Raw genomic sequence first — 13,584 nt, forward strand, 5'->3', positions numbered from 1 at the left:
TGACAGAGATTCAGCTAGTGTCCAGCTAGCGCCTTCATGACGTCTGGTCACAAATACGTCTCTGAATTCCGGAAGAGATCGTTTCTGGATGAATCCGGACGGGAAAAATCGTTCTCCGATGTACCGTTACAAACGTTTGACAAAATCAACGGATGACAAGCCGTTTATTCGTAGCTGCGCGTCGAGCAACGGCGCTTGCTTTATCGTGAAGTGGCGTGTCTCCTCGTGTCTCCGAGACGTCCGATCTGGTTATGATGACGCCGCTGAACTTTCGTTATTTTTAGCGTTAACGACACTGGAAATGATGTTTTCATGAGGAAAACTCCCAGGAAATCTCTAAACGGGTCTCGGAAGCGTTTCCTCAAGCACAGTATTACATCCCCCACCATCCGCGAGAAAAGAACACGGATTACAGTTAGCCAGTTGGCGCGTGTAGCTAGCTAGTGTAAAGGCTGTCAACCAATCACGCACAGACTCCCGAGCAGTGCACTGTGAAACCGGATACGTTCATTTAACTCAAACGGTTTTTTTTTTAGGAAACTAATTACCTCAAAATTTGTAAGTTGATGAATCCATTTCTTTAAAGCCAAATACTCTTAACCATAACAAAAATCCAACTCAAACTTGTTAGATTGAAGTGTATTTGGCTTTGAAATTGACTCATCAACTTACAAATTTCGAGGTAACGAGTTTCCTTCCTGAACCGATCCGGTTCTACAGCGAGAGACACCAGTCCGGCGCTGCTACAGATCGCCGTCGCGCTTTAGGGCAACTACGTATCGGCTACTTAATGAGAAACTCTTTCTTTTGCAAAACATTGGAGAGAAAAAAAAAAAAATCCACAAACTGAATTTTCAAGATATATCAGTACCAAAACCGTTTTTCTTAGCGTGTGATATAATAGTCTTTTACGAAATAATTACCAAAGACGTTTAAAAACATTCGACTGGGATAACGCGAACCGATTCCAGACGAAAAGGCGTCACACGCCTCTGAAACGAGAATGAATTCATGACTGATTTACATCCAAACAATCCAGATGTTTTCCTTCAAACAGAGGTAAAGATTTCTTCTCCTCCTAAACTTTTAACGTTTTAAACTTTAACTTTAAAATGAAAAGCACACTTACCTCAGCTAAATTCTCACTAAAACGTATTACGATTACAATCTGCTTACAAACAAACACAGGATTGATGTGAAGTTTAACAATTTGCTGTTTAACAAAACTTTCTTAGTGAGAAATAATTATTTTCAAAATGATATAAATAAATATCAAATAAAACTTCAACTGTCTTTTAATTTGTACTGGAGAATTTCTATGTTAATAATCGATTATGCGATATATCGTGGTTTAACTATTACTGGTCGTCAGTAGGTCATGTGACTCGAGTTTGTTCATTAAATTAGCATCGTATGGTCATTTCCGTCTAGTTTGCACTTGTTTCACTTTACTTTCCATGACCGTCGCTGTGCGCGGATTAAAGTTCACCTCGTTTTCGCGGCGTCGGGAAACACTCGGCTACAATTCAACTTTAGATCTTCGACTCGTTATTTTATTTCCAGAATTCCAAATGCCTTTGTATAATTCCGTCGGATTATTTAAGGTCCAGTTCGTTAATCTATTAAAACCATCAAACGAAAAAACGAAAAGAAGGTCATTGGAGACGCGCGGCACGTCCTTCCCTTCCATCGTGTCGTTATGAACCGCGACGATGTTAAATTCCGTCCTAGTGAATTTGATTTCATGTTCGTTGATGAAACATTTCGTTACTGTGGAACGGAGATGAAACGACGGCGCGTGCTCGCTCGGACCGTCGGCGGCTGGGAATGGTTTGTCGTCGGAGAGAGATTTCGAATCGACGTTCCGCGGAATAATGTAAAATAATTGTTAGTAACTAGTTAACAAATTAGTAATTAATTCTTAGTAAGTAACTCGTCTAAAACGAACGGATCTAAAGGACTACGATTTGAAATGATGTCATATATATATATATATATACTAAACTTCTCTCGCATTCTCGTAGCAAGTCATGAAATAAAGAAATTCAATTAAACCAACTTTTCTGCTTAAAAGTCCGTCCCCCCCTTTCTTTTGTTAAGCATTTTATTATTTAATTATTTATGATCATCCTGTTCTGGAACAATCTATTTCGTTTTATGTCTAAAATGTCTCTTTTTCTTTTCTTCTTTTTTTAAAACGACGATGTTTGTAATTCTGATGATTTGAATCCTTCTGATTCCATGAGCACGGTCCGAATTATTTTAAAATTCTAACTGCAAATAAAAAAGTAATAATATATATTACTTGTCAAAATGTTCAACTTTGATCAAATTAATCCCACCCGAAAAAATAAAGTGTACTTGCTGCTTAATTCTTATTAAAGACTGTTTCCAGATTCAAAACCGCAGCTTACAGGATTACATTATTTATTATAAACAGGGTTTTTATCCTTCTTCTTTTTTTAAATAAAAAAAAAATAATAAAAAAAAAACCTTTCTAGGGAAATCCTCAGTCCATTCATCCCGACGTCTGTTTAATCATTCTGCGTTTATTTCCTTATATGGGCATCAGGAATTTTTTAAAGGAAGGCGGGACCTGGTCACGTGATCCGGGCAGCGTGTTTTTTTTTCTTTCTTCTCTCTCTCCCCTCCTTTTCACCCTCTGGTTTTGAAGTTAAGCAGGGGGGGAAGAGAGGAACCTGGACGAGACGGAGGAAGGAACGAAGCGGAGGAAAAGATGAGAGAGACGATTTACAGTGAATAAACGGCCGCGGTGGACTGATAGGGAAAGAATGCAAAGTGTTCAGGAAGTTGAAGGGAGACACGAGAGAAATAAAATAAAAAGGGATTTTTTTTTGAAATGTTATAAAAATGATTCTAAAAACGTCTTAAACGAAAGCAGATTTCGGTTGGGTTATCGGCGCCGGCGTTTCAGATTTAAGTCACTGAAAACTATCTTGACCTTCCTGATGTGTATTAATCAGACGTCCGGTGTGCGTTTCCAGGTCACGGGTCATGGTGATGATGATTATATCGGATATAATGTTTAATGTATTCTAGATCATCCTGCACTGATCACACACACAGAGAGATATTCCCATTTCACACGGTCCCTTCTACTGAATCATGTTCAAATCCAATCCTTCAGCTTCTACACACCGCACAGACACCACGCTCCACACAGCAGGTCCACGCTCAGTGGTGTGAGGTGTGTTGTGAGGTGTGGTGTGTCGTGTTGTGTGTTGTGTTGTGTTGTGTGCGCCTCAGGGCAAGTTTTAGTAAAACGCTGAAATGTTTTATTTCTCAAGTTTTGTTTAACATGGTAAGAATTCAAATTGCTTGATTTGTTGTTATGGCGACAACATGACGGCGCACAAAAGCCCCTGATGTCATCGGTTCTTGGTTCCAGAGAGAGAGAGAGAGAGAGAGAGAGAGAGAGAGAGTCAGTGAGAGAGAGAGCGACAGTGAGAGAGACAGTGAGAGAGAGTGAGAGAGAAAAAGAGTGTGTGAGAGAGAGAGAGAGAGTGAGAGAGACAGTGAGAGAGAGTGAGAGAGAAAAAGAGTGTGTGAGAGAGAGAGTGAGTGAGTCAGAGAGAGAGAGAGAGAGTGAAAGCGCGAGAGTATCCTCAGGATTTAGGGGTGTGCCTACGTGCCAAATGTGAAATGGACGAGAGGTTAATCTGGCCAGGGGCCCAATTTAACCTTTACACACACACACACACACACACACACACACACAGTTTACAATTTAGAACACACACACACACACAGTTTATCATTTAGAACACACACACACACAAACCGCTTCACTTTCCCTCTCTCTCTCTCACACACACATTAAGAAAAGACACGATCGTTGGTCCGAGCATTGTGTACATGTGTACAGCGTTGGTGGGAGTGTGCGGTTGGTGGTCCTGTTTCACTGGTTACTCATTATTCGTGACAGGACGTCACACACCTGGCAGGTTAGAGCTTGCAGAGCTTTCTCCGAGCAGGTGTGGGACGTCTTCTTCACGGGTTGTGAAAGGGGGCAAATATTTCCCGAATTTCTGTGTAATTGGGGAATGTTATTCAGAGGTGAAGTTCTGTTTCCACTTCGTTTTTGTGTGAGGTGGAAGCACAGCCTATCTTGTCTGTGTGTGTGTGTGTGTGTGTGTGTGTGTGTGTGTGTGTGTGTGTGTGTGTATGTACAGGGACAGGTAACGTTCTTATTTACTTTGTTGAGCTGTTGCTTCTGTCCAGTGTTTTCAAAAAATTTTTTATTGTGTTGTAATAATGTGATTTGGTCTGTCTGGGGTTTTGGTCTGTCTGGGGTTTTGGTCTGTCTGGAGTTTTGGTCTGTCTGGGGTACTGGTCTCTGTGGGGTTTTGGTCTGTCTGGGGTTTTGGTCTGTCTGGGGTTTTGGTCTGGACATGTTTTGGACTGTAAAGTCATCTCTAAGACCAGAATGCTGAGGTGGCATCTCTCTGTAGTTAGCTCTTGGTATCTCAGTGCTTTGTGATGGAGGATCTCTGTATCACTATTATATGTATCACTGTAACTCTCTCTCTCACACACACACACACACACACACACACACACACACACACAAACACACACAGTAACATCTCGACAAAAGGAAAAAAAAGTCACTACATGCTGCAAGAACATGCCCACACACAGACATGTGCTGCGCAAACACACATGTACTCCGGCTGGAGAATGAGTCCACCCAATGTTGTGGAGTGTGTGTGTGTGTGTGTGTGTGTGAGAGCATTTGTGTGTCCATGTCTGTGTGTATATGTGAATTTGCGGGGGAGGGGAGAACCCCCCCTCTCCCTTTTTTGTCTTTAAAGAAATTCCTCTTTTAAAGAATGCCTGCGGAGAGTGAGAACCCCCAACCCCCAACTCACACACACACACACACACACTTTAAACCCTCGACACACATACATGTGTGTGCAAACTGTTTTTCTTCTCTCTCTTGTATTTCGCATGCAGAAGTACATACACACACACACACACACACACTTCATAATCTTCACAGCAGTCGGAAAAGCGGTGCCACAAGATGCTCTGTTGATGCAGCAGCAGCATGTCGGTGGTGTGTCTGTGCCTGCACACACACACACACACACACACACACACACACAGACACACACACAAAGAGGAAGTGATCAGTGAGCGCTTCATCAGATCTCCTGAAAGCCTGAACCGTTCCTGGTTTCTCAGAACAGTAGGAGGTCCTTAGCTGTCAATCACACAAGGGGGCAGGCTAAGAAACAGGAAATACTAATAGGTGAAAGTTCATGTTTTGTTGTCTGTTCAGTAGCTCTGGGCACAGACGTTCTAGAACATTAAAGGTAACAGTAAATGTATTTTTTTAATCCAATGTGTCACTGCTTAGTAAATAAAAAAAAGAAATAAAGCACTTCATGACATGCTTGGATAGGAAAATAACGAACCTCACATTGGGGTGCTAGCAGTAACGCTGCTTCATCACACCACCCCATCGTTGACCCGTTTCGTACAACAGGACATCCCAAACTGTTTCGTTCCTTACAGTGCATCACATCCTCTATTTTCTTTAAAGCCCCGCCCATTTCCTGACCAATCCACAAGCCCCCATCACTGCAAAGCGAGTGGAAAACCAATCCAAACGAACTGACTCCGAGCGCAGATTTTGTCTGAACTGGTTTTATGGATCTTAAACCGTGTAAAACCTGCGTTTCAATCCGATCCAAAGCTAAGATGCAAGCTAAGATCCACCGCTTACTCTGCTTTTATAGAGTTTTAAATGACTTCCATCTCGGCCAGTCGTCGTCCGTGGGTCGATATTAAACGGACGGCGAGGAGAAGACTTTTGTGCGCACAGTAACGTTGTTCAGCGTTTCATATTTAGTTAGTTTAGTTGCTGGAAGTTTCTCAGCAAAACTATACACATCATGATACATATCACTTGGCGTAGAATTGTCTTCGAGAATCATGATATTTCTGTTATACATCAACCCACCCCTAATACATAAATGTTTCTGACTGAGCTCTCAGTTGGATTATTAATGGATTATTAAACTACACGTAAAAGCATCGTCCCATTAAGAAAGATGTAGAAATGTGTGGACAATCTATTCTAATCTAATCTAATCCACACATTTCGGCCAAATTTTAAGGCTGTAAATCAATTCGGTGTTCATAAGAGTTCCACGAATTTTCTTTTTAAATATCAGTACATAGTGGCCTTTAATGCGAGGGAATCAGTAGTATTTATAAAACTGTAGTATTTACAATAAGTCAGTGTGTTTTGTGTTTCAATGATGTAAATGCTCAAATTTGCCTTTAGGTTAGCATTTCTCTGTGTGTATAATCGTCACTCTTAAATTTCCTCCATCTCTTCTGTTAGTTTCACTCCCACCTGCACACACACACACACACACACCTCCATCAGGACGGTCCCTGAGTGTGTGTGGTAGCGTTGGAGCTCCGGTTCCATCAGTATTATTTATCATGATCATCAATCGGATAAAGAGAAGAGCGTTTAAAACGAATTGTACAGCCAGGAGTTCATCTGGAGTGGGGGAAAAACACAGGAGCTGCGTCACCCCAGCAAGCAGTGCATGATGAGAATAATAATAATAATAAAAATAATAATAATAATAATAATAATAATAATATAATGATTATAATAATCATAATAATAATGATCATGTTGATAAAATGCACAACGAAATCTTCAAGTCTAATCAGCGTAGCGAGTAAAATGAAGCCCTTAGGATACAAGTGTGCGTCAATCACATTTCCATTATATCTGTGCTCAGAACGCTGTATAAAGGCCATTTCAATTCAAGTTTAGTCTTTCTTATATGTAAACCAATTTATGCCTTCAAATGAGTATTTCCAATCTCACCATACATACACATCTATTTGATTCATACATATGTTGTTAATGTGCTAATGCAAAGCAAAAAAAATTTTCACCTTGTGACTAAACGACAGTTCGCTTTTTTTCTTGTGCCCTTTATATATTTAGTTGGATATAAATTGTATTTTTGTTTTACTTGATACTGTATTTGCGTTTAATCTTGTAACGATGCCCTGAAGGTCACAGCGCATCGATCTAAACTGAGCTGATTCGCCTGCAGACGTTTATAACAGACGTACAAATCTGATACTGACGTGAAGAACACTTCTGTGCGACTGACGTGTGTAAGGAATGGAAGACCAAAGAATTCACCTCACTGAGTTGAATCATTTTACTTGTATTCATGTTGCAGTCTTTGTACATATTAACTAACATCGTTATTACGTTTTCATTACTTTCCAAAGAAGCTAAATATGTTAGAAGATGATTGTAAAGGGGCTTTTCATATTTCTGAGGCCAGAAATACGCTTTATAAGGTGTAAAAAAAATTTTACAAAAATATTATAAAGGATGAAAACACAAAATAAACTTCTTTTTAAAAAAAAAAAAAAATAAAAAAGAAAAAGAAAAAGTTAGCTTAATTTCTTCCTACATTTCTAACAGAAACACGAAACAAAACTAGACATGAAAATGATAAATCAATAACTTACAGCTCACCACAAAGTTAGCATGTTGCTAAGCAGACGCTATGACATCACAGAAATGACTTGGGTATGCTTTAAATTCTCAAACACCGGACAGAGAAATTAACATAAAGCAAACTAACAATATTTACTAGCCTACAGCTCACAAGTAGCGTTTCATTACAAGCCCATAAACACCACATTCAGTGCAAAACAAACCATCATGACTTAGATTTTCGATGATTTTCTGATTATCACTACTTAATAAATATTATTCACTTATTTGTTTGTTTTTTTTCCTTTTCACTTCAGTTAACCGTTTCGAACGTACATGCGGGACAAAGCGAAGATTTTGCAAAACCAAACACTACGCATCAAATTAATCCTGATTAATTCTGCCAACAGTTCATCTGTAACACATTAAAAATACCAATCAAATTCGTCAACACCACACAACTTACTGATTAACGCTTTAAGGATTTAACAAGCAGACCAAAATGAACCAGTACTAAAATATAGCATAATGGAAAAGTCTATTTTATGATTAAACACACACATACAAACACACACACACACACAAAAAAAATATTTAAATGTGACCCAACACCTTATGAAAGTGTAAAATCAATTAATTAAAATAAAATAAAAAAAATTAATAAAAGATCAATTGTAGCAAACATGTATTTATTAGCATACAGTTTAGCAAGTTGGTATTTATATGATGTTTAGCTAGTGCTTTATAGGAAAGCTATATGAGCAAACTAGCTTTGGGAACACGTTCATAACAAGCAAATAACGACTTAAATAGTCATTAAGCCTTTAAATATACGCTTATAACACGTTATATTCGCCTAATAAATTCTAAATTCGTGTTTTAAAACCAAAAGCTGAGGTAAAGAAAGACAGGGTTTAGTCAGTCAGGTGAACGCCTAAGCGGCCTGCTCACGCGCATGTTAACGGTCTCAATTTCAAAATATAACCGACTCATTATGACGTAGCAGCCTCGCGCCGTTTTAAACCCGTACCGGAGGTCTAAACCTGGAGGAAATCCGCCTGGAGTAACGCCGTTAGTAGCAAATCCGTTCAACCGAAACCGAGTGAGAACAACCTCCTGCTTTAAGCTACTAGCATCGGATGTAAACACTGTAGCACATGACGACATCTGGCTCAACGCTGGACACCAAAAAAAAAAAAAAAAAAAAAAAAAAAAAAAAAGCCATGAAAGCTAACAACAACAACAACAACAACACCAACTAAGATCACCTCGTAAGCGCGTGAGAGAAAACACGCTGTGAGGTAAAGTCCGACATTTTAGCAGCTCCATCATTCGTGTATTTTAAGGTCCATGAATCGACTGGACATCTTCCCAAAGCTAGGTTTCAGAAGAGCTGCACTTCCTCACAAAGCAAAGACAATTAGGTCCTGTGTCGCTTAATTAACACGTTCCAAACTGAGCAGTGACGTCTAAAGACATGAAGAAAATAATAATCATCCATCAAGCTTTATCACGCCGCAGAACTGACCATTACTCACAGTATTAACTTCAAACCCTGGAATACACTGTATTTGGTGGTTGGGGGTAGTATTGAGGTGGTATTGGGGGGGTAGACCATGATGGTGTCACTAAAAGGCTTGTGTGGAGCCTACATATAGCCCTGAAGATGTTCCTGAAGGTTCAACTGTCAACACCAACCGAGGAACTGCTCTAACATCCAAAATATTCTGAAAACCATCATGCATGCTAGCAGGGGTCAACACTGTACCCGAACCCAAGCCAAACTGAGAGAGAGAGAGCAGAGTATACTATCTCTGGTGGACTCACCTGGTGGACAAACACGTCTAATGGAGGGTCCACTGGACGCCCCTCGCTGTGGGTCATCGATATAAATCCAAATCCCATGCGCACATTGAACCATTTGCAGTACCCGGATCCAGCCAGGACCTGCCCCGGGCTCCGCTCCTCCTGCCCCGGGCACTTGGCGGCGTCTCCGCCCGGCCCTCCTGCACGGTAAAAACGGAAACACAATCCTGGTCAGGTAAGTCGGTAACCAAACTCGGAGTGTGAGCAACCTGGAGTTTTATTTGGTCCAGGACAACACACACGAACACAAGAGCAGATTAGCGACGTGTGTGGGCGAGGAATGGAAATTCCCATTTTTACCCCCGAACAAGGTGTGAGGTGAGGTGTACACATCACATCTAATCACGTTAAGGTGCGCGTGCACAATCCGGAGCGATTGCTCAATTTCACTCCTTCACAACAACTAACTTTTTTTGTGTGTGTCCCCCCCCCCCCACCCTTCTCACCTCCACGTGCATACCGTAACTCACGTGCATTCGGGTTTTGTGGTGGTGGTGGTGGGGGGGCAGGTGCGCCGGCGATTAGCCAACCGAACTTAATCCCTCCCCACCCACCCACAATCACCTTCACGCATCTTATTACTCGAGCGAAAACCCGTTCTCAATAGCGCGTGTGATCACACGGCGTAAACAAACCCCGCGCGGGAGCTCGTGCACAAACAAGCAAGTTAGGCGCTCAACTAAAACTAACCCAGCACCGCCGTCTTCGTTCCTGCGCGAGCGATAGGAAAGTCAACCGTTTCACCATTTTATTTGATTTGATTTTGTTAATTTATAACAACAACAACAATAAGAAGAAGAAACAGAATCAGGATGAACCTTCGGCCATGTTTCCCCGCGCGCGGACCCTCCGTGTTCCTGCGAAGTTCCTCCGACGGAAAAAAATACGTTTCCTTCGCAAAACGGGGCGATCGATGGAGATAATGTTGGTGGTGGTGGTGGTGATGATGATAGCGACGGTGGGGATGAAGATGAGGATGAAGATGATGCGCGTCACCGTGGATCCGACATTGCGATTTTCGAGCGCGAGCTCGCATGGTACAGCGTGCTTTGCCTCTTTTGATGTTTGCTCATGTCTCTCTCTCTCTCTCTCTCTCGTGACCTCCTCCTTCTCTCTCTCTCTTTCTCTCTCTCCCGTTCTCTCTGGCTGGTGTCTGATTGGCTCCTGCCCTGGCACACGTGACTTGGGCTATGTCCAAATCACCAAAAAAAACACACACTACCGTACTAAATAGTTTAGTACCTGTGGTGCGTGTTTATAACGTGCTGTGCTTTACGGTAGAATGCGATTTTCACTCCTCCCGACATTTGTGCAATTTATTTTATTCTGTATAAAATTAGGTTGTCCGTTATAGTCAACCCTTTACAGAAGAAGTCACTGTGATCGTGTGTTTAATCGCGTCTCTTTATAGGCTAGTATCCTACTATGATCATGAAACTCTGAACATGCCCCAATCCCAATTTCACTCCATTTCCACATCTAAATTAAACTATAAAACTAACACCGGTGCGTTATTCTGTTATTACTGTGTTTACTTTCACTAACCCCACTTTCTTCAGATGCTAATCTTGTCACAGTTAACAGCCTATAATGTGAATAAAGTGAGACTGCATGCAGCTTTACCAGCTGTTAAACACTGCTGTTTAAAGAGAGAGAGAGAGAGAGAGAGAGAGAGCATAAACACCTTAAAATCTTTTGATAGGCTAATTGTGGCACAGAAAGAGGACTTGTATCAGCATGGGGATAATACTAAAACCACATGGAAATCATTTAGACCACAGAATGAATATTCATTATAGGTTATTAATCTATACTGATCCAAAACATCTATAATCTTTTGAGACTTTTAAATCGGAAAATAAAATAGTAAATGAAGAAGATAAGCGGAGTAAATACTGTTAACACTCCGGTATGTACACTCATACTTTTAACATTTACTCAGGAGTCTATCTTATTTTTACCGACGAGGTTTATTTTATTTATTTATTTTATTCTGAATACTCTTGCTTGGATTGCTGCTGTAATCTCTGAACAATAATCCTCTAGGATTAATAAACTGATCTATCTATCTGTATTTTGTACCTTTGATGTGTATTTTTGATCAGTAAATGTGGTACCTTTAAAGAAAAGATTTGATATACATAACCAGTGTTTAGACTAAAGCTTTAAAGACTTTGTATAGGTAATAGACAGGCCATATTCTAAAGGTACAAAAGTTGTGTCTCCTTGATGGTACCACGCCACTGACCAGGGATGGTATAGTGGGGAAGGGGGGAGGTGGGTGGGTGCTTGTTTTTGTCCGAAAAGGATCTTTTAAACCTTTAAATAATTTCCTGTTGTTGTTCTGCAGTTCCACTGATTTCTGCTTGCTCATCGAAACATGTTTTTCATCATGTTATGAACTCTCCGAACATATTTTGCAAGTCACGAGCTGTTTGCTTCTTCTTCGTCTTCTTCTTGCTTGACTCAGAGGGACTTGAAACCACTTTAGAAGAGTGAATCAACAACTACCCCCACCTTCCATCAGGCTCTCCCCATCCCCTCTCTCTCTCTCTCGCTCTCTCTCTCACACTATAACTGAGGAATTTCACTACCCCCCGCCCCCTAGACGCAGTGGGCGTGACCCAAACCGACCACCGTGCAAAAGTTGTGTAGATGTTGAGTCCGTGCACGCGTGGTCGTTGGGGTCGGGTGGGGTGTACGGGGGGGGTTCCCCGGTGCTCAGGTCACTTCAGGTTGTCCTCAATGGTGTCAGATGTTATCCGGCTTCCCGTTCACCTTCATCATTCGCTGAAAAGATTTCCGAGGTCATTAGAATATTTATTTTGCATTTAAAGCTGAGCTCAAATGTTTGCATAGCCTTAGAATATAATTTATTTAATTTTTTTTAAAAGACCAACACATTCATTTACATGCCCATGAGATAAAATAAAAAAAAAATAATAATAATAATAATAATAATAATAAAAAACATTTATACCCTCTCAGATATAACGTACATTTCTTTGTCACTGGTGCAGTACCATGAAGGCCTCATGTCGTGTACTCATGTGTATATTTTACCTGTGAAAGGTTTTGTGTTTTTATGTACCTTAATTATTTATAAATGTACTCTATATTCACATTCCCAGGTAAAAAAAACAAACAAAAAAAAACACACTGTATACAATCAGTGGTCCTTAATGTCCAGTGATGTACCTTGCATTATTATTTTTTTAAAGCGTAAGTATATACACTAAAGATACAACAGGTGTGTACACCGAAAGAGAAGTACATTTTGGTACGTTTTTATTTCTGCGAGCGTGTGGTTTAATCTGTGCTGAATAAAACGCAATAAAATAACGGTGAATGCTGGCATTTATAAAAACCGCAATCGTCCTGTTCCTTTCACGACGAAACGGTAAAGATCAGACCCGTGTGTATCGACGTTATTTCCGAAGCGCCTGCGTATAGATATAACTCGGAGGGGCGTTCACGTGCAACTCTTACCTTAGGAAAGTGTATTTACGGAAATTCAGATAGCACACGATGACATCATTCCTACTCCTATACGCGCTGAGACTCTCAGGAAGATTTGAAGAAGTGCTTTTGTTGTCAGTGAGGTCGGAGCATTAAGGGAACATGTTCTGAAGCTTTGGTGCATTTCTTTCCACCTTTAAAATGATCGTACCTTAAGGACTTTCCTCAAGTCTTTAAACGTGTTTATAATTACTCTGGAAGTTACACGACGTGCACTTTTAAAGATTTTTAAAACACACTAAAAGTGCAAAACATGTCTCTGTGATGGTACCACACCAGTAACAAGGAAAAGTACAGTCTTGTTCCTATGTTTCTCAGAGTGTGTAGTGTTTGTTTTTGGGGAAAATGTACTTAAAGGTACTTTGTGGTACACAGGGGGTTTCCCTTCCACCAAGTAGAACCTCTTTCGAAAGCTATTTAACGTTAAGCATCCGAAGAAGAAACTCTTCTTCTGAAAAAATACACGTTTCATTCGCAATAGAATCCCCAAATCATGCATGTTACAATGTTAACAATGGCAAAAAAACAAACAAACAAACGTTGGTGTGTATTCAAAAGATGTCTGTCTCTCTTTTAACTTAAATATAAAGTTCCTTTGTTGAAATGTCCACACGTCACATATTCACTCCGTATCTGAAGACCAAGAGGCAAAACGTCTCAAAATACGCGTTGGTAGACTCGGT

At 40.5% G+C, this 13,584-nt stretch overlaps 1 protein-coding gene across 1 annotated transcript in view; it reads right to left on the reverse strand.

Moving 5' to 3' along the window:
- The window catches only part of lin28b (lin-28 homolog B (C. elegans)), a 25,546-nt gene extending 14,562 nt beyond the window's left edge, over positions 1 to 10,984 (reverse strand). Inside the window, exons 1-2 of the mRNA XM_053677331.1 lie at positions 10,201 to 10,984; positions 9,344 to 9,522 (exon numbers count right to left, since the gene is read on the reverse strand). Of these exons, the coding sequence (XP_053533306.1) occupies positions 9,344 to 9,522; positions 10,201 to 10,210 (189 nt within the window). The 5' untranslated portion in view covers positions 10,211 to 10,984. The remainder of the gene's footprint in view (positions 1 to 9,343; positions 9,523 to 10,200) is intronic.
- Between the last annotated feature and the right edge of the window lie 2,600 nt (positions 10,985 to 13,584).

Source organism: Ictalurus punctatus, chromosome 2 (assembly GCF_001660625.3).
Source record: "Ictalurus punctatus breed USDA103 chromosome 2, Coco_2.0, whole genome shotgun sequence".
Taxonomy (NCBI): Eukaryota; Metazoa; Chordata; class Actinopteri; order Siluriformes; family Ictaluridae; genus Ictalurus; species Ictalurus punctatus.